Source organism: Sus scrofa, chromosome 12, assembly GCF_054392235.1.
Source record: "Sus scrofa isolate SSC_HxYL_T2T_F1_AM1 chromosome 12, Sscrofa_HxYL_maternal_Yorkshire_Landrace_v2.0, whole genome shotgun sequence".
NCBI classification, from domain to species: domain Eukaryota; kingdom Metazoa; phylum Chordata; class Mammalia; order Artiodactyla; family Suidae; genus Sus; species Sus scrofa.
The window spans coordinates 43,205,059-43,225,687 of NC_139394.1; the positions used below are offsets into that span (position 1 = coordinate 43,205,059).

At 44.2% G+C, this 20,629-nt stretch overlaps 2 protein-coding genes and 1 long non-coding RNA gene across 25 annotated transcripts in view; 1 reads left to right on the top strand and 2 right to left on the bottom strand.

Moving 5' to 3' along the window:
* The window catches only part of ACACA (acetyl-CoA carboxylase alpha), a 293,326-nt gene that overhangs the window by 258,433 nt on the left and 14,264 nt on the right, over positions 1-20,629 (bottom strand). The gene's annotated exons all lie outside the window — the stretch shown is intronic.
* Positions 1,649-12,490, top strand: C12H17orf78 (chromosome 12 C17orf78 homolog). The gene is made up of 7 exons (XM_021067338.2): positions 1,649-1,791; positions 3,494-3,580; positions 4,290-4,535; positions 7,944-8,096; positions 9,047-9,171; positions 9,899-10,033; positions 12,413-12,490. Exons 1-7 carry the CDS (start codon positions 1,734-1,736, stop codon positions 12,488-12,490), a joined length of 882 nt encoding a protein of 293 aa, XP_020922997.2. The 5' UTR covers positions 1,649-1,733.
* LOC146398237 (uncharacterized) lies at positions 3,730-8,318 on the bottom strand. Its single transcript, XR_014821366.1, has 2 exons — positions 5,584-8,318; positions 3,730-5,221 (listed from the first exon to the last, which is right to left on the bottom strand). It is a non-coding gene; the product is annotated as an uncharacterized LOC146398237 (long non-coding RNA).

Genomic DNA, 20,629 nt, shown 5'->3' on the forward strand with positions numbered 1-20,629 from the left:
AATTATCTTGTATATGTATGTGCGTATTATTTGTTACAAGCCCTCTGCTCTATTATATTTTCAACCATGTTTACTCGCTGCTTCCCATGGTTTCTCCTGAATGCAAACATGGCCTTGCTCACTGCTAGGGGAGAGTCTGGCACAGAGTAGGCCCACAATAGACTTGTGGAATGAAGGAGTGAAAGGCATTGCATCTGGATGTTCAGCACTTCCGCTCCTGCTCCCACATGTTGTCCTTTGGTGACTCCTCTTTCCTTTCTGTTTTCCCACCAAGATTTCCCCTGATGTTCAATTTAGCCAGAGTCCAACCTGAATTAAAATGTTAGGAAATGAGGCAGTATTTAAATTATGATTTGACTCAGATCTCATGAACTCCCTCATAGAAAGTCCCTTGAATCAAGCTCTCTTTACATCATTATCCATCAGAGCTCCTATATTGGCCCCAATGGAGTACACTGACAGTGGGTAGAGAGATGGCAATGGCTCTGGACTTGGGTCTGAGTAGATCTTTATTTCTGCTTTATGAGCCACCTAGATATGCTGTCACAACATCTCCAGAGCATTACATGAGACAATTTTTACTACAAGAGACTTTTTTTTTTTTTTTTGTCTTTTTTGCCATTTCTTGGGCTGCTCCCGAGGCATATGGAGGTTCCCAGGCTAGGGGTCGAATCGGAGCTGTAGCCACTGGCCTATGCCAGAGCCACAGGAACGCAGGATCCGAGCCGCATCTGCAACCTACACCACATCTCATGGCAATGCCAGATCCTCAACCCACTGAGCAAGGCCAGGGATCGAACCTGCAACCTCATGGCTCCTAGTCGGATTCGTTAACCAATAGAGATAGAGCTGAGCCACGATGGGAACTCCCAAGAGACAATTTTAGAACAATGGTCTCCAACAGCTATCTGTCTGGGAAAGCCTTCCAAACTGCAGTGTCACTCACTCCATGCGCTTAGATGTTCCTCACCACCTCTCAGACCAACAGTTACAGGAATGTGGTCAACTTACACTCACAACACTATTCATCAGTGTGAAAATGTGCAAAACTAAACAGAGATGTCTATGCTAAGCTCAAGTTCATGTGCACGGCGGCGAATGAATTCTAGAGATCACTGGGTTGGAACCCCCCATTTATAGAGAGGAAAAAACTGAGATCCGGAGAAGTCAGGCAATTTTCACACCGTGACACAGTTAGTAACAGGGCCTACAATAGAAGCCAGTTCTGTTGATCCCTAGTCCAGAGCCCTCTCTAGTGGAACCCACTTGACACATTAAGTTCTCGTTTCCTGCTCTAGTCCAGAAATCCCTTTCCTTATTAGAAATCTCCCCATCGCTTTATGTCGGTGCAGAAACCAATGTGCCTGGGTCAGTGAGCATGCATGCAAATGTCTACGTGTCTGTCTGCGAGTAGTATAAAGCATATCACTGGGTGTTTATGCCCTTTCTTCTAGGGAAACCTCTAGGTAATTGCAGTTCCTTCTGCCGGCACCTGCACGGAGGTCAGGTGAAGATCTTCTCAATCAATCATTAACGAGACAACTTGGTCCTCTCTCCAATAAGCTCTGTTCCTGGGTTGTCAGGAAAGGTAGCCAAGGAATCAGGGTGGAACCAGACTCTCCCAGGGTCAAACTTGGCTCCAGGGAAGTGAAAGTATTTAGAGACGAGGCAATAAGTGGCTTAGACAGATCAGCAGCATTCCGTCTCTGCAAGGAGGATGTGCTCAAGTTAACATGGATACCATCTTGGTTTTCAGCCTCATCATTACATCCTATGATGCTCACAAGAAAGGTAAGTACTTCTCTAGCCTAGTGTCTTGGGAAATACGAAGAGAGGTCTAGAAAGTGTTTGGGTGTCTATGTCACCAGACAGAGATAGAGCTGAATCTCAGCAGGTAATGCTTTTCAGTCACCCTACGTATTCTCTTGCCCTTAAGCAGGATGGCAACGTATTCAACCCACACAGATAGATGTCTATTACATGGTGAGAAGTCTTCAGGGGATGTGATGCATTCTTGTTTTGTTCATGTAACTAATATTGGAATTCCTTTCACTGTTGGATGGCTTTCTTGCCTGAAGGTGCTATCACAGTTTCAGTACTGTCATCACCCACGACTCCCAAATTCACAACCCCTCATAAGATACTGTCTTCCTTTTTTAAGGTGTTACATTCAGATAGATGGGGGAGTTCCCTTGTGGCACCAAAGGTTAAGGTGGCGCTGCAGCTGGGGTTGCTGCTGTGGTGCGGTTTTGATCCCTGGCCCTAGAATTTCCAGATGCCTGGAGTGTGGCCAAAAACCACCAACCAAACAAAAAAATTCAAGTAGATGGGGATGCTCTTGGGTGGGGAGGGCTGAGGAAAAGGGCAAGGTGAGGGTAGAATGGCACCATTTGCTGCTCTTTGATACCTGCTTATTGAAAACATGGTTTCTAGTCTCAATGTGGCTCAGCGGTAAGGAACCCGACTAATATCCAAGGGGATGTGGATTCGATTCCTGGCCTCAACCAGTGGATTAAGGTTCTGGTGTTGATGTGAGCGGGCGGTGTCAATGGCAGACACAGCTCAGATTGCATGTTGCTGTGGCTGTGGTGTAGGCCAGCAACTATAGCCTGGGTTAGATCCCTAGTCCAGGAACTTCCATATGCCATAGGCACAGCCCTAAAAAGAAAAAAAAAAAAAATTTTTTGTCTTTTTGCCTTTTCTACGGCCGCTCCCGTGGCATATGGAGGTTCCCAGGCTAGGGGTCAAATCAGAGCTGTTGCTGCCAGCCCATGCCAGAGCCACAGCAACGTGGAATCTGAGCCTTGTTTGCAACCTACACTACAGCTCACAATGCTGGATCCTTCAACTACTGAGCAAGGCCAGGGATAGAACCCGCAACCTCATGGTTCCTAGTCAAATTCGTTAACCACTGCGCCATGATGGGAACTCCCCCCAATTTTTTTAAATTAAAAAAATAAAACATGATTTCTCAAAGTGTCCTAAACAGTTCATCTCTAAAATTGGCTCACCAGAGTTGAGGTCAAACGGCATGAGGTACATCGGTAAAAAAATTGAACAAACAAAGAAAACTCACAACACCCTGCGAATTATGTGCCAAGCAGCATAAATAACTATGACCCATGGTCCCATGGAAACTTTGTCCAATGTTACATTTAATAAACTTTCAAAAGTTTTAATGCAAGAAGGTGGACAGAACAGAAAGGAGAGATAATAAGCAGTGCTTGAAGGAATAGGTTGGTTAGTCTTCCATGAACTATAGTTAACTCGTTTACGTTTTTTTCCTAAGGATAATAGACTGGTACCAAGCTTTCTTTATACTATGCTAACTTCCACTTGCATACATCTTAAAGTCTCTTGCGGGGAGTCTTTGATCTCCCTCATTGCAAATTTTATGGGAAGGAACTGCATTCTTTTGTATCTCCCTCTCCAGTGCCCAGAATTTTAAAGAGGAAGTACCCAGTAAATCCTGACCTTTTCTCTTTTCTTCCAGAACTCAGAGATAGCAGCTGCCAAGTAGAACCCCTGCCTAGTCTCTTCCCAAAGGATGTGAGAAGCATCAGAGATGTGCTAATGCGAGGTAGGGAATCGGCCCTTCCTGAACAATCGCTTTCCCATTCCAGAACACTTTTGCCTTTAGAAGACGCTTCCCTCCCCTATGCCAAGTCAAGATTTCAAATATCCGATTTTAAAGATGTGTATCCCCGTGAGAGCCCTTCTGGAAACCCATTTTATTTCATTTTTTTGGAAACCCATTTTAAAATTAACTGTTGGAGTTCCTGTCATGGCACAGTGGAAAGGAATCAGACTAGGAACATGAGGTTGGGGGCTCAATCCCTGGCCTCCCTCAGTGGGTTAAGGATCTGGCATAGCCTTGAGCTTTGGTGTAGGCCAGCAGCTGTAGCTCCAATTGGAACCTCCATATGCTGCAGGTGCGGCCCTAAAATAAAATAAAATAAAAACTGTTATTGCCTTAGGTGTGGCTACACAAATCAAAGAGATGGGGCGCAGAGAGAGAAGGCAGCACTCAAGCCCCTCTTCACTGGAGAAAATAGTCTGTGAGCATATTTCTGGGGTGACTTTACTGCAGCCACCCATCTCCATGGGACCCACGGTGGAGAGAGGAAAGGCAGGGCTTGTGTATTTGGTACCACAGACACTTGCTGAGGAAGCAATGAATGAAAAATAGAAGAAAGTACAGCAGTGGGCTGTGAACGGAAGCAGGTTAGCTCTCCGCCTTTCAGATTAAGAATGGCCTTCAATATCCTGTCTGCCTCTTCTCCTTCCAGAAGCTCAGGCAGAAGCCAAAAGGTCCACATTCATCCAAAATCAAACGGTGGCTATTCTACAGTGTATTGGTTTGGGGAGCAAAGTCAAAATCAACCTTGCATATTCAGAGAAAAGGGGAAAGGTCAAGCATACTCTGAAGAGCCTGACAATTGTGGCTGTTCCCCATGGAAACAGCACTGCCTCGCCAAGCTGTCACCTAACCCCCACATCCAAGCTCCAGACTGGATCCCTTGTAATAGGCAAAGGTGAGATTGGAAAATGAGATGGAGGTAGGCAATGACTTTCGGTTGACCTCCTCGGAGGCAGGTGGAGCTTAGCAGCAGCTAAAGCCTCACGGAAATGGATCAGCCTCTCCTTAAGCAAATCTACATAAAATTTTTAAGGTTTTATTGAAGTACAGTTTATTTAAAATGTAGTGATAATTTCCGCTATACAACAAAGTGTTTCATATACATACCAAGTTATACATATACATACATCCATTCTTTTTCAGATTCTTTTCCGATATAGATGATCACAGAATATTGGATAGAGTTCCCTGGGCTGCACAGCAGGTCCCCATTGGCCAATCACTGCATTTACCTCAATGTGCATATGCCAGTCCCAAAACCCCAGTCCATCCCTCCCCAACGCCTGTCCCCTTTGGTAACCATAAGTTTGTTTCCAAAGTCTTTGAGTCTTTTCTGTTCTGCAAATAAGTTCATTTGTATCTTTTTCTTAGATTCCACATATAAGTGTAAATCTATGTAAAAATTTTAAATGTCATTTTAGTATATGGATTAGGCTCTTTGAAATTTGATTAGGATGAACTGATTCCTATGGTCTGTGGGACGTGAAACTGTGGGATACAGGAGAAATACCATCAAACAAGTGTTTGTTCTGATATTATTATCTTTGGCAAGTCAATTTCTCCAGTGCTCAGTTTCCATAGCTACAAATCTATGAAAACTGAGCACTAGAGAAATGTGCTCCACCCCAGTCCTCAGTCACCTCGCAGATGAAAAGTAAAAGGGATGAGCTGACAGCAGGGATGGACATTAACTAGATGGTCTAATTTCTCAGGTTTCTTCTTCTTTTTTTTTTTTTTTTTTTTTTTGTCTTTTTAGGGCCGCACCCACGGCATGTGGAGGTTCCCACCCACGGCATGTGGAGGTTCCCAGGCGAGGGGTCGAATCGGAGCTGTAGCTGCTGGCCTACACCACAGCCACCAGATCCAAGCCTCGTCTGTGACCTACACCACAGCTCACGGCAACGCCAGATCCTTAACCCGCTGAGTGAGGCCAGGGATTGAACCTGTGTCCTCATGGCTAATAGTCACATTTGTTTCCACTGAGCCACAAGAGGAACTCTAGATGGTCTAATTTCTACATATGTCAGCCTAATAGCAGTATGTAAGGCCTCTCAAATAGCCCTTTTGACCTGCTGATATTATTCCAGATAATTGCTAAAGGATATTTCCATTTAAATATAATGTACCTAATGTTCCCTATCTATTTTATTTAAAATAAAATTGTTTTGGGAGTTCCTGTTGTGGCTCAGTGGTAACAAACCCGACTAGTATCCATGAGGACAAGGGTTTGATCCCTGGCCTCACTCAGTGGGTTAAAGATCCAGCGTTGCCGTGAGCTGTGGTATAGGTTGCAGACATGGCTCGGATCCTGCTTTGCTGTGGCTGTGGTGTAGGCCAGCAGCTATAGCTCTGATTCAACCCCTAGCCTGGGAACTTCCCTATGCTGCAGGGCCAGCCATAAAAATAAAAAAATAAATTATTTTGTGAATAAGGCAAAGTATCATCTCCTAAATTATCCACTTCATAAGCTTGGATTTTTGGAGCTCTCCTTAAGGTGGTGCATTCTTGCTCAAATATCCTTAGGCAAAGAAAGGCTTATATTGCAAAGCCACCATCACTGGGAATGGAGCACTTGCATTTACAAATGTGCTCCACCCCAGTGCTCACTTACCTAGCAGATGAGAAGTAAAAGGTATGAGGTAACAAAAGGGATGGACATTAAGTTAGAAGCTGGACAGAACTGGAAATACACGGACAGAGGAAGCCTATAGAGTAGCCTTTGAAAGAGTGGCTCCCAGGAGGTGGGAAGACTTTTGGCCTTGAAATATCCTTATCCCAGAGGCTAGGGAGCACTGCTCTACGTAGAGGATCTCTAGGTTTTGCCTCCTCTTTCAACCACCAGTATCACTCAGTTTGCAAAGTGTTTTCACACCTGCTTTCTCATTTCTGTTTCTAATCCGCATATCACCCTTGTGAAACAGGCAGACCAACACTTATTTTATTATAACTATCCTGCAGATAAGGAAACCAGAGCTGGAAGAACTTACGTTACTTGTCCAAAGTGAGATTTGTTTATCTTCATTGCATCTGACCCAGAAACACCTATGTTAGTACTTCAGAGAACTGACTGGCACTATGCTGAAGATACTTCGGAGTCTCCTTCCTTTTCCTTTTAGCTTGTTGGCTCTTTGTCTCTGCCTGTCGTCGCCAACACTCTCTTTCTGATTAAACAAATCAGGGACTACTTCCCTGTAATTCATGTATAGTACCTGGTACTGCGGCCATTGGCCTCTAAAGGAAAAAACTGTCATTTTCACGTGGGTTTAAGACCTGGGAGGGTAATTGAGAAAAGGCAAGTTAGATGTACAGACCTTAATTTAATAAGTGTGTGAGGAGACCATTCGAAATGGAATAGAAACCCCAGTCTGAATTGGATTAGATCAATTATGGACACAAGCAAAGTCGGTTCCCAACTACAGACAGCGTCCCTCCGCCCCCCTCGACCCTGTTCCCATGCTAGAATGTATCCGGCTGTTAAAGCCGAAGTACAGAAACAGCCCCTGGCACATACTATGTATTCATTTTGAAATATTTGCTGGGAGTTCCTGTTGTGGCTCAACAGGTTAAGAACCCAACTAGTATCCGTGAGGACAGAGGTTCGATCCCTGGCCTCGCTCAGTGGGTTAGGAGTCCAGCATTGCCATGAGTTGTGGTCTGGGTCGCAGTCACGGCTTGGATCTGGTGCGGCTGTGGCTGTGGCTGTGGCTGGCAGCTACATCTCTGATTCAAACCTTAGCCTAGGAACTTCCATATGCCGCAGGTATGGCCATAAAAAGAAAAAGAAAAAAAATACAAGTATTTGCTGAAAGAGTGAAATTGAGGGCTGTGGGAAGCTGGGTGGTCTCCCCTTCTTCCAGCTCCTTTCTCAAAGTTGCTGACGGAGACTCCACTAGACAGACGTGCCTCAGTCACGGAGGTGAATTACTCTCCTTGACATTCTTCCTTGGACTTTGGAGCCATCTTTTTTAAAGAAGCAAAGTATCAACAGTGTCACGCCCTCCATCCTCACTATTATTATGGCCTTTCGAGTGATAGGCACACACAATATGGTCTGCTCCTTCGCTCTGATCCTACTCAGTCAAAGGCCCCACGGGGATTTAATCCATATCTTTTACTACTATCTCTATCATTTATTCTTAGGCATTATTACCACCCACACCTTAAACCTATGGACAGATCAATGGGGCCACAATTAAACATCTACCATCAGCTGGGTAGAGAGAGACAGGGTTTTGTCGGGTGAATTCAAAGGCAGAATAAAGTTTTCTCAGTTGTCTTTCATTGTTTCTTACTTGTTTTACAGCTTTCTTACCAGGGATCTCCCAGTGTAAAGCCTATCCAGTGATGGGGGCCTCGTCAGAGACTTTTCCTGCCACGACCCCCTCCATAACTCCTGGGAATAAAGAAAGAGAGAAGACTACAAGTACTGATGATTTTTCTACCCCCTTGAAACAAGGTACAGAAAAATTAGAGGTGTGACAAGAATGGGGAAAAAAAAAAAAAAAGTATTTTTAGCCCCAACATTAGTCTGGATCTCCAAGAATTTTCCGGGAGGTTGGGGTTAAGAAGTTACACACAGTTTGCATTAGAAAATCACTCCCTTTCTATGGGGGAGAAAAAAAAAATCAGCTTCTCTATAAAGTAGGCCCCAGAATTGTAGTTTTTGACACTATTAATAATCCTTCACCTCCCCACACGTGAGCTCACCTGACAGCCTGATCTGGGGACATGATAAATCATATCGGTGTGGTAGGTAATTCCAGCCACTGTGTGAATAGTTACATGACATTTAAACTCTAAGCAATCGTTACAGTGATGACAATGACCAAGAAGCATGTTTTTCATCTGCATTGTTTTTACAAACAGCCCTCCCTAAATTGGCCAGGATTCCAATTCTGTAAGCGTCCACTTGCGTTATATCCCAGTTCCAACAGGAGAAAAGTAAATATGAGATTAGTAATAACAAGATGCATATGAGCCATTTGTCCCCAAATTTGACTTGTGACCCCAAAGCAGTGACAATCCACCTCTGTTCCACCTACACCCCACCAAAGCCGAGAGGAGCACAGGAAAGTACGTGTGTTGGAGCACAAGGACAGAGACCCTGAGGGGGCTGCTGGTGATGGACTCCCTTGTGTAACTTTTCTTCCCCTGAAAGCAGTGCAGGAATCAGTCCTACTGGATCATGGAAAAATCCCAAATCCCAGTAAACATGATTCACTGGGAAGAAACTGCAAAGGAGACTCGAGCAGAGTCCATGATACCTATCCCATTCCTGGACTGAGTCTGAATTGGAAATTCAGCCTCTGCCTCTGAATAGGAACCAGGAGACCTTCAAATCAAAGGGTTGAACGCTTCCCTCTCTCAAATGCTCTCTTCTCCCTCTTCTACCCTCTCTCCTTTTAGACACAGATGAGGACCTAAAGAAGAGACAGAAATGGAGCATCCTGGTCAAATTTCTGATTGCTATCATCCTGCTGTTAGGCGGAATCGCCATTACAGTGTTTGTCATTTTTGAAGTCCCATGCCCTGTATGTTTGCTGATGTCCTGGATCCTTTGACTTGATCTATAAAGACCCCCTTCTATCCCAGAGGCAGGATGGCATAATGAGAAAAAGCACAGACTTTGGACACACCTGCCACTCAACCCCCGCTAGCTGAATGGCTTTCAGAAAGCTGCTTGCCTTCTCCAACCTCAGTTGCTTCATCTTTAAAATGAGACTAGGAGTTTCCGTCATGGCTCAGTGGTTAATGAATCCGACTAGGAACCACGAGGTTGTGGATTCGATCCCTGGCCTTGCTCAGTGGGTTAAGCATCTGGCATTGCCGTGAGCTGTGGTGTAGGTCGCAGACGCGGCTTGGATCCCGTGTTGCTGTGGCTCTGGTGTAGGCCGGTGGCTACAGCTCCGATTCGACCCCTAGCCTGGGAACCTCCATATGCTGCGGCAGCAGCCGTAGAAAAAGGCAAAAAAGACCAAAAAAAAAAAAAAAAGGAATTATAAAATGAGACTAATGATAATTTGCCTCTCACAGTGGTTATAAAACTTAATTGAGATGCTCCTGGCACATAGAAGATGCTTGCTAAAGACAAGTTCCTTTCCTCTGCTGCACCTGGACATTCTCTAGGGAGGATAGAGGCAATATTTTCTTTTTTGTTAGAAGAGATGATTTTCTTTAAATGGCCTGATGTGAGGTTTGGAAGATAATCAGATGCATACTGGCCACCTGAAGGTGATAGTTGTCATTTTCTCCCATCAGACTCAATGCCTAAGAGTCAGAGAGCAATGCAGATGCCATCGGTTGTGGAGAAGGCAAAAGAAGGAAGGCCAGCAACCTGGGGAAGCTGAAGCCCAGCCTGACTCTCAGCCCAAGAAGGAAAGTATTCTCTGTATGGTTATGGTCATTTACCTGGAGAAAATGGGGCTGATATATAAGTCCTGGGAGACAGGGAGCTGCTTTAGTTATGAAGCATATGTGGGTAATTTTTTTATGTGTTGGGAACTAGGCAAGCATTCGTATTACTGTTTTCTTAACATCAGCAGGGCTACTATATTATTGAAAATGCCCATTTCTTGGCCTCAGATATAATGAATCAAAATAGCTAAACTGGGGCCAGGAACCTCATTTTTAAGCTTTTTAACAAGCTCCCTAAGTAGAGGTGGATTTACTATGAAGTTAATGAAGCTAAAGCTCAGTACCCATGAAACGTTGTATCCAGTTGTGTGTTTTTTTTTTCCCCACAGCACACGGAAGTTCCTGGGCCAGGGACTGAACCGACACCACAGCAGCAATGTGAGCCACAGCAGTAACAATGCTGGATCCATAACCCACTAAGCCACCAGGGAACTCCCCCATATACTTTTTAAACAAAAGGTGGCCACATATATAGAATTACAGCACTGAGAATGGATCTCTAAGATTTATCTAGTCCAGAATGGGACACACGTTGCCACTGTTTTAGTTCCAGGTCATCCCCACCTATCAATAAGCAAGCAGAGTGCAACTGGATGAGTATGTCCTGGAGGTTTCATGCACAGCATAGTGATTATAGTGACAGTACTGCATTATATACTTCAAAACTGCTAAGACACTAGATCTTATACATTCTCACCACAAAAAAGAAATGATAATTATGTGACACGATGTGTTAGCTAAAGCTACCATGGTAATCATGTTGCAATTTATAAATATATCAAGTCAACACGTTTTGTATACCTTAAACTTATAAAGTGTTATATGAAAATTATAACTCAAGCATGGCTCTCTTTCCACCCAAGCATGGCTTCAGGATCTTTCTTATCACAGTGCTTCAGGTACCCAATGCCCACTTATCTGTCATCTCTGGTCTAGGGTAATATTTTCTATAATCCTGTTTTGGCTAATAGCAGATGATGAGATGATATAAATTAGTATAATTCTATAATTTGGTGTATTTTTAATCTACATTACCATTTCTACTGAACACTGAAAGAAACAGGCCTGAAGGGGACTCAAAAGTCTAGTCCCAAATTAGAAGTAATCATGTAATGGCAACTCTGACTGAATTTCTCCCATGAACAAAATAAGGTACTAAATGATAAAGGAAGTAATTAAAAAATAAGCGATTTTATGCACATTGCCTTACTTTGGCCTCAAAAGCCCTAGGAGGGAGCGAGGGCAGGTATCTACATTCTATTGAAATTTAAACTAAGGCTCAGAGAGGTTATGTGACTTTCCCATGGTCACACAGCTAGTAGAAAAATAAATAAAATCCAGGCTTTTTAATTCCTTAGCTGAATTTACAGACTTATTCATCTCTTCTACAAATTTTCACTGAAAGCCCTCAAGTTCCCTGCCTTCAAGAGGTTGACAGTCTTTGCTCATAGCACTTTCTAAACGGTCAGTGAAGTGTTTAGAAAGTGCATACAAAATCAGATGGGGCATGGAGTCAGGTGTAATGAGAGTAGAATGGGATTAATTAAAAATATCTGCTCAGAATTCCCTTGTGGTTCAGCGGGTTAAGGATCTGGCATTATCACAACAGTGGCCTGGGTAGCTGCTGTGGCATAGGTTTGATCCCTGGCCTGGGAATTTCTGCATGCCACAAGCAAGGCCAAAAAAATTTCTTTTCTTTTGCTCCACGGCAACCTAGACTCTGCCCCTTTTCAAAGAGAGTGAGATTGTTGGAGCCTGATTCCAGGAATGAAGCAGAATCCCTGTGAAGCTGGGATACAAAGTCACTGCACATCCAGGGCCCTTTATTTTTTTCTTTTTTTGTGTGTCTTTTGTCTTTTGTCTTTAGAGACGCACCTGTGGCATATGGAGGTTCCCAGGCTAGGGGTCCAATCAGAAGCTACAGCTGCCGGCTTCTGCCACAGCCACAGCAATGCCACATCTGAGACACGTCTTTGACCTACACCACAGCTCACGGCAATGCCAGATCCTTAACCCACTGAGCAAGGCCAGGGATCGAACCCACAACCTCATGGTTTCTAGTCGGATTCATCTCTGCTGCGTCACAATGGGAACTCCCCTGGGCCCTTTCTATTCGAGGAAAATTGGTCAAGCAAGAGGTGGCTGGGCTGTCTGCTAGGAGGCTATAGTTTCCATAGGTGTACCTTGCTGCTACTTTCTCAGTGTAAGCACTTTTCCTGGAATTAATGGGTAACAAAGAGGCCAAATGATGTGTACTTGGAATTATGTGGGGTTTTGTACTAAGCTATCTCTTAGTTGGTACATGAGGAAATATTCATTGGCACCTCTTTATCTTTCATATTTCCTTTCAATCTCTAGGTTGGACAAGATGTTCCCAACTCATCAAGCCCCAGGAAAGCTGCAGAGACCACTGTGGTCCACCAGACATACTTCTGAAAAGTGCTGCGCTGCCTCGCACACAGAGTAAGGATCCTATGGTCTGCTCCCTACTGCTAATCCACATGGGCACATTCTTGCCAACTGGACACTCGTATCTTCAGCAGGGACATTACAGTCAGACAGTGATGCCAGGTCAGCGAAGGGGGAGCCTGGGCTTACAGTCAGGAGTCCTCCTCAGGCCACTGCCCTGACTTAGCAACCAGCCGCTGAAATTCACTAGGTTCCCCCCCCATGCAGCCCCCTCCCATCAAAAATGGATACTCTTTCATCCCTTCCAGCCAAAACAAAAAGACTTCCCTCCAAGCCCTATGAATGGGTCTGTTGCTCTCTTGCACAAAAGGTTTAAACAGCCTCCAAGGAATGGAGCAAAGCAGCCATGAGTGTGGCCCATCCCCCTACGCCCTCAGTTGTCCCGGATGCTGACCTTATGTGACTGGATCTCAACTCGCCAAGCAGGTTTCCCAGGGTTGATGGTTTCTGACTTAGCCTCTGCTCCTGCATGAAGCTGTCCACACACTGGTGCGGGGCACGAGAGCCCAAGCATTCCAGAAGTCTTCCCCATGACATCCTCAAAGGGCTTAGGGACCGCATACAAACAGGATCCAGCCAAGACTTCCTTTTTTTTGTTTTTGTTTTGGTTTTTTTTAATCAAGTTATTCTTACATGTATACATTTTCCCCCACCCTTTGTTCTGTTGCAACATGAGTATCTAGACATAGTTCTCAATGCTACTCTATTCTAAATTATATCTGATAACCCCAAGCTCCCAATCCCTCCCACTCCCTCCCTCTCCTGTCGGGCAGCCACAAGTCTATTCTCCAAGTCTATGATTTTCTTTTCTGTGGAGATGTTCATTTGTGCTGGATATTAGATTCCAGTTATAAGTGATATCATATGGTATTTGTCTTAGTCTTTCTGACTCATTTCACTCAGTATGAGATTCTCTAGTTCCATCCATGTTGCTGCAAATGGCATTATGTCATTCTTTTTTATGGCTGAGTAGTATTCCATTGTGTATATATACCACATCTTCCTAATCCAATCATCTGTCAATGGACATTTAGGTTGTTTCTATTTGTTTTTTGTTTTTGTCTTTTTAGGGCCACACCCACGGCATAGGGAGGTTCCCAGGCAAGGGGTCAAATCAGAGCTGTAGCTGCCAGCCTACGCCACAGCCACAGCAACATGGGATCCAAGCCCCGTCTGCAACCTACACCACAGCTCACAGCAACGCCAGATCCTTAACCCACTGAACAAGGCCAGGGATCGAACCCGAACCTCACAGTTCCTAGTCGGATTCGTTAACCACTGAGCCACGACGGGTATTCCAAAGGCTTCCTGATAACCCAGAATTCCTTGATTACATCTTACCATAATGGTGAGCTGCATACATTCTGAACAAGGATTCCAGAACAACACGATTTTGACACTCTTTTCTCACAGAGGCATGGCTGTGAATCCAGTTTGACCTACTTAAATAAGAATTTGAAATGAAACTGACTAGGAACCATGAGGTGGCAGGTTCCATCCCTGGCCTCGCTCAGTGGTTAAGGATCTGGCGTTGCAGTGAGCCGTGCTGTAGGTCTCAGACGCAGCTCAGATCCCAAGTTGCTGTGGCTATGGTGTAGGCTGGCAGCTGTAGCTCTAATTAGACCCCTAGCTTGGGAACCTCCATATGCCGCAGGTGCAGCCCTAAAAAGGAAAAAAAAAAAAAAAAAAGTAAAAAAGTTTGGTGAGAAAAATGAAACAGCTGATCCTGTTTTTTTTTTAAATACTCAGTGCAACATTTTATTGTACTTCTTAGCTGTGTTTCCCTCCTCTCCCCTATCTAAACTAAGAAATGGCTTAAGTTGGCGTTCTCGTCGTGGTGCAGCAGAAATGAATCCAACTAGGAACCATGAGGTTGAGGGTTTGATCCCTGGCCGCACTCAGTGGGTTAAGGATCTGGCGTTGCCGTGAGCTGTGCTGTAGGTCGCAGACACGGCTTGGATCTGGCATTGCTGTGGCTGTGGTGTAGGCCGACGACTGCAGCTCCAATTCCACCCCTAGCCTGGGAACCTCCATATGCTGCGAGTATGGCCCTAAAAAGACAAAAAAAAAAAAAAAAAGAAAGAAAGAAAGAAATGGTTTAAGAAAGGCATAGTTTATACAATTTATTATGAAATTAGATTTCTATTTATACATTGAAATTTAATTATTCATAAATCTCAAAACTGGATTACAATGCGTATGGATTTTGGCAATGAAACAACATATACAATCTATGTTATACAGTAAAGAATACTTTATTTTACCAGGAAAAATTGTCTTGAGAAATTTTCTAAGCATGTTAAGTAAAAACTCTATCAACTAATACATCAGTTTCTTTTTTTTTCTTTTTAGGGCCACACCTGTGGCACATGGAAGTTCCCAGGCCAGGAGTCAAATTGGAGCTGCTGCTGGTCTACACCACAGCCACAGCAACGCAGTAACTGAGTCACATCTGGGACCTACACCACAGCTCACGGCAACGCCAGATCCCGAACCCCTGTTTCACTGCACCACAACGGGAACTCCAGGATTTTTAATCAATGTTAAGATAACTGAATATTACCTAGCACTGAAGTTTTGCAAAGAACTAATCTTACACATTTAAAATTACTACTCAAACACATGTTCTAAAAACTGCATTTTGGAAGTGTTTTCATTATGGTGGTGGCACCAAACAGCTGATCTTTTTTTTTTTTTTTTTTGTCTTTTTGCCTTTTCTAGGACTGTTCCCACGGCATATGAAGGTTCTCAGGCTAGGGGTCTAATCGGAACTGTAGTTGCTGGCCTAGGCCACAGCCACGGCAATGAGGGATCTGAGCCGCATCTGGGACCTACACCACAGCTCATGGCAATGCTGGATCCTTAACCCACTGAGAGACGCCAGGGATTGAACCCGCAACCTCATGGTTCCTAGTAGGATTCGTTAACCACTGAGCCACGACCAGAACTCCCTACCAAACAGCTGATCTTAAAACATAGCTTAGGTTTAAAAAAGGGGATGGCAGGAGTGATAAGACAGGGTGTGGTCCCGTTCATTTTAATGAGTCTAAAACCATTCCATTTCAGTGATATGTGCCAAATTGTTTTCTTAGTTCTCTGATCAAAAACAAAACACACACCAAAACATATATAAATCCTATACTTTCCTTCTTTTTTTTTTTTTTCTGTCTTTTTTGTCTTTTTAGGGCTGCACTCACAGCATATGGAGGTTCCCAGGCTAGGGGTCTAATCGGAGCTGTTGCTACCAGCCTACACCAGAGCCACAGCAATGCCAGATCTGAGTTGCGTCTGTGACCTACACCATAGCTCTCGGTGACGTCAGATCCTTAACCCACTGAGGAAGCCAGGGATCAAACCCGCAACCTCATGTTTCCTAGTCAGATTCGTTAACCACTGAGCCACGACGGGAACTCCCCTATCCTCCTTTCTTACACTTCAAGTACTGTCCAAAAAGGGACAACATCTAGCCCTAAGCCACGATTTGATATTCAAGCTGAGCCTAGAAGAGATGGGACAGACACCAAGCATGAATGGTAAGAGTTTTCAAGGAAGCCCGAGAGACCTCCAGGTGGCCTGAGGTTCCATAGAGCACATAGAGCACTGCTAGGTAGAGAGGACAGAGCACTGAGGCTGGCGTTTGAATCCATGAGAATCGCTGTCCACTGATTCACATCGCCACCTCCAGCTTATCTGCCTTCTGTGGCTCTCTGCCTAACCATGACACAGGGGAGGAAAAGAAGCTGGTTCTTCCCAAGACCACTGGGGAAGATGATTAAAGGTTTATATTAAATTTGGTACCTAGGAGTTCCTGTTGTGGTACAGTGGTTAATGAATCCGACTAGGAGCCATGAGGTTGCAGGTTCGGTCCCTGGCCTTGCTCAGTGGGGTAAGGATCTGGTGTTGCCATGAGCTGTGGTGTAGGTCTCAGACGCGACTCGAGTCCCACATTGCTGTGGCTCTGGCATAGGCTGGTGGCTACAGCTCCGATTAGACCCTAGCCTGGGAACCTCCATATTCGGTGGGAGCGGCCCTAGAAAAGGCATAAAGACAAACAAACAAACAAACAAACAAAAAAACAAAAAATAAATAAATTCTGTACCTAGAGGCTCTTGGTTAGGACTGATGCCTACCTGCATCTTTACTTTCCCAGGCTTATCTACCCTAGAATTTCCTTTAATCCAGGAACAGGAGATAAAACCTGTGGCAAAGTCTACACTCATTAGTTCTTCTGCAAGGTCCATGAGCAGGGCCAAAAACAAAAACAACGAGAAATTTAAAAAGAGGAGTTCTCATCATTACTCAGTGGAAATGAATCTGACTAGCATCCATGAGGATGCAGGTTGGATCCCTGGCCTCACTCAGTGGGTTAAGGATCTAGTGTTGCTGTGGCTGTGGCTGTAGGCCAGCAGCAAAAGCTCCAATTCGACCCTTAGCCTGGGAACTTCCATATTGCATGGATGTGGTCCTAAAAAAATAAAATAAAAAATAAAACAAAAGAGAGGCTCAGCTCACATAGCAAGGCAATTAAACTTAAAATATATACATAATTTGGATAACACATATAGCGTCTTTCTTTATAGACTGATGGAATAGAAACTGTTTATTTTACTTTAGGGACTTGTTTCCCCAGACAAATCTTCACTGAGGATTTTCTGACTCCCTAATCAGGTAACAGTTTTGAATCCCATATTCTCTTACCAGTGGAGACCTTTTTTTGTTGTTTTTTTGCTTGTTTGTTTTTTTGTTTTTTTTGGTCACAGCATACAGCAGCTTGATGTGGGATCTGAGTTCCCAGACCAGGGATTGAACCTGGGCTGCAGCATTGAAAGCACCAAGTATTAAACACTAAACCATCAGGGGAACTCCCAGGAAATCGTTAGAGATCTTTGGGGAAAAAAAAAAAAGAGGGAAGAGAGAGCTTTAAGGAAGGGAGAACTCCCACATGGACCTTGAGAAGTGACCTTTATTCTGCAGATCACTTCACTGAAGGGCACAATCCTCCCTGTCCTCACCATGGACTGAGTTATAGATTCAACCTAATAAAATGCCCTTTCTATAGGGAGCCAATTATTCCTCTGGGAAGTAATGAGTCAGCAAGCTTTTTATTGCAAATTCTTTCTAAGTTCCACACATTGTTTTTCAGATTATTAAAGTACATCCTTATTACATAAATATTTAGAAAGTACTGGAAAGTAAAAAGAATAAAAGAATAAAAAGTTTTTGGAGTTCCCATCATGGCTCAGCGGTTAACAAACCCAACTTAGCATCCATGAGGACCCGGGTTTGATCCCTGGCCTCGCTCAGTGGGTTGGGGATCTGGCGTTGCTGCTGAGCTGTGGTGTAGGTCAAAGACTCAACTCAGTTCCCACACTGCTGTGGTGTAGGCCAGCGGCTACAGCTCTGATTGGAACCCTAGCCTGGGAACCTCCATATGCTGTGGGTGTGGCACCAAAAAGACAAAAAAAAAAAAAAATTTTAGTTTATCTTTCTTCCCAGAGGTAACCTCTACTAACACTTTGATGATCTCTTTATAGGTTATAAACATACACACATATACATAAAAAAGATACATATGTTAATATAAACACCATACTCTTTATGCCGTTTTAAACCTGTCCCCACCCCTTCTGACTAATATATTACCACCATACTTCCAGTTAGCACAAATATTAAGTTACGTTTTGCTCAAGTTTAGACTAGAGAGGACTGAAAGTCATTCCACCTCTTTTAAAGTCTGAGTCACCCCGATACTGTTTGATAGGCCTAAAGATTACAGTAAGTAGTCACTTAGGATAGAGAAAGCACATTCACAGACACCTCTATTTTATTTTTATTATCCTTATTATTATTTTGTGTTTTTTTAGGGCTGCACCTGCGCCATATGGATGTTCCCAAGCTAAGGGTAGAATCAGAGCTATAGCTGCTGGCCTACACCACAGCCACAGCAATGCCAGATCCGAGACTTGTCTGCGACCTATACCATAGCTCACGGCAATGCCAGATCCTTAACCCACTGAGCAAGGCCAGGGATCGAACCTGCATCCTCATGGATACTAGTAAGGTTTCCACTGAGCCATGACAGGAACTCCCACAGACACCTCTGATTTAAACTTCTTTTTTTTTTTTTTTTTTTTTTGTCTTTTGTCTTTTTTGTCTTTTGTTTGTTGTTGCTATTTCTTGGGCCGCTCCCGCGGCATATGGAGGTTCCCAGGCTAGGGGTTGAATCGGAGCTGTAGCCACCGGCCTACGCCAGAGCCACAGCAACACAGGATCCGAGCCGCGTCTGCAACCTACACCACAGCTCACGGCAACACCGGATCATTAACCCACTGAGCAAGGGCAGGGACCGAACCCACAACCTCATGGTTCCTAGTCGGATTCGTTAACCACTGCGCCACGACGGGAACTCCCTGATTTAAACTTCTGATGGTACTATTGCTAACTGACAATATGTAAATAGTTGTATTTGTGCATGTGTGTTAAAAGCATTATTTTTTTCAATACACTTAAAATATACTTTTCTACCTGTTTTGCCATGTCTTCATTTTTTAAAATATACCTGTGATTTGAAACAAAAAACAAAAACAAAAGAAAATAGAAACAGACTCACAGACTTTGAAAACAAACTTATGGTTAACAAAGGGGACAGGCTGGGGAGGGGGATGGACTGGAAGTTTGGGACCAGCAAATGCACCCTGCGGTATATGGAATGACTGGCCAATGGGGACCTGTTGTAGAGCACAGGGAACTCTACCTAATATTCTGTGCTAATCTATGTGGGAAAATAATCTGAAAAGGAATGGATGTGTGTAAACTGAATCACTTTTTTTTTTTTCTTTTTAGGGCCGAACTCTCGGTATATGGAGGTTCCCAGGCTAGGGGTCTAATCAGAGCTACAGCTGCCAGCCTACACCACAGCCACAGCAACACAGGATCCGAGCTTTGTCTGTGACCTACACCACAGCTTACAACAACACCGGATTCTTAACCCACTGAGCAAGGCCAGGGATCAAACCTCACGGTTCCTAGTCTGATTCATTTCCACTGCACCATGAAGGGAACTCCTGAATCACTTTTTTTGTACAGCAGAAACCACCACTTTTTTTTTTTTTTGTCTTTTCAGGGCAGCACCCATGGCATATGGAAGTTCCCAGGCTAGGGGTCGAATCGGAGCTGTACCGCAGGCCTACGCCACAGCCACACGCCACAGCCACAGCAATATGGGATCTGACTGTCGTCTGTGACCTACACCACAGCTCATGGCAACACCAGATCCTTAACCCACTGAGTGTGGCCAGGGAGAGAACTCATGTCCTCATGGTTACAAATTGGATTCATTTCCACTGAGCCGTAATGGGAACTCCCTATCACAACATTTTAAATCAACTATACTTCAATAAAACTTTTTTTTTCTTTTTAGGGCCACATCTGTGGCACAAAGAAATTCCTGGACTGGGCATTAAATTGGAGCTGCAGCTGCCAGCCTATGCCACAGCCACGGTAATGCCAGATCCAAGATAAGTCTGCAAACTACCCTGCAGCTCAAGGCAACACTGGATCCTTAACCCAGTAAGCAAGGCCAGGGATCAAACCTGCATCCTCATGGAGACTATGTTGGGTTCTTAACCCACTGAGCCATAGCGGGAATTCCAATAAATTTTTTTAAAAGAGAAAAAAAGAAACAAACATGCTTTTGTTCAATATAAGCACTTAAAATACACACTTTTATATCTGTTTTGCCATGTCTTGATTTTTTTATATATACTTATGATTTCAAAAATCAGAGTTACCCAAGACCTCTGAAAGGCAAGCCACTAGCATCCCCTCCTCCCTGCACACCCAGCCTAGCGCAAAGGGTTACTAATTAGAGGGAGACCTACGTGGTTCTAGCCCTACACGTTTTCCCCTGACCCCTCTTTTTGTAGGGGCGCACCTGCAGCATATGGAAGTTCCCAGGCCAGAGACTGAATCCAAGCTGTGACCTATACTGCAGCTGCAGCAATGTTAGATCTTTTAATTCACTGTGCCAGGCCAGGGCTGGAACTCACACCTCCGCAGGGACTGGAGCCACTGCAGTCAGATTCTTAACCCACTGCACCACAATGG

Coding starts and splice junctions, on each gene's coding strand:
- C12H17orf78 (XM_021067338.2), top strand. CDS start 1,734: ATGGATACCATCTTGGTTTTCAGCCTCATCATTACATCCTATGATGCT. Junction 8,097..9,046: donor TTCTACCCCCTTGAAACAAG/GTACAGAAAAAT, acceptor CTCTCCTTTTAG/ACACAGATGAGGACCTAAAG. Junction 10,034..12,412: donor AGGAAAGTATTCTCTGTATG/GTTATGGTCATT, acceptor TTCAATCTCTAG/GTTGGACAAGATGTTCCCAA.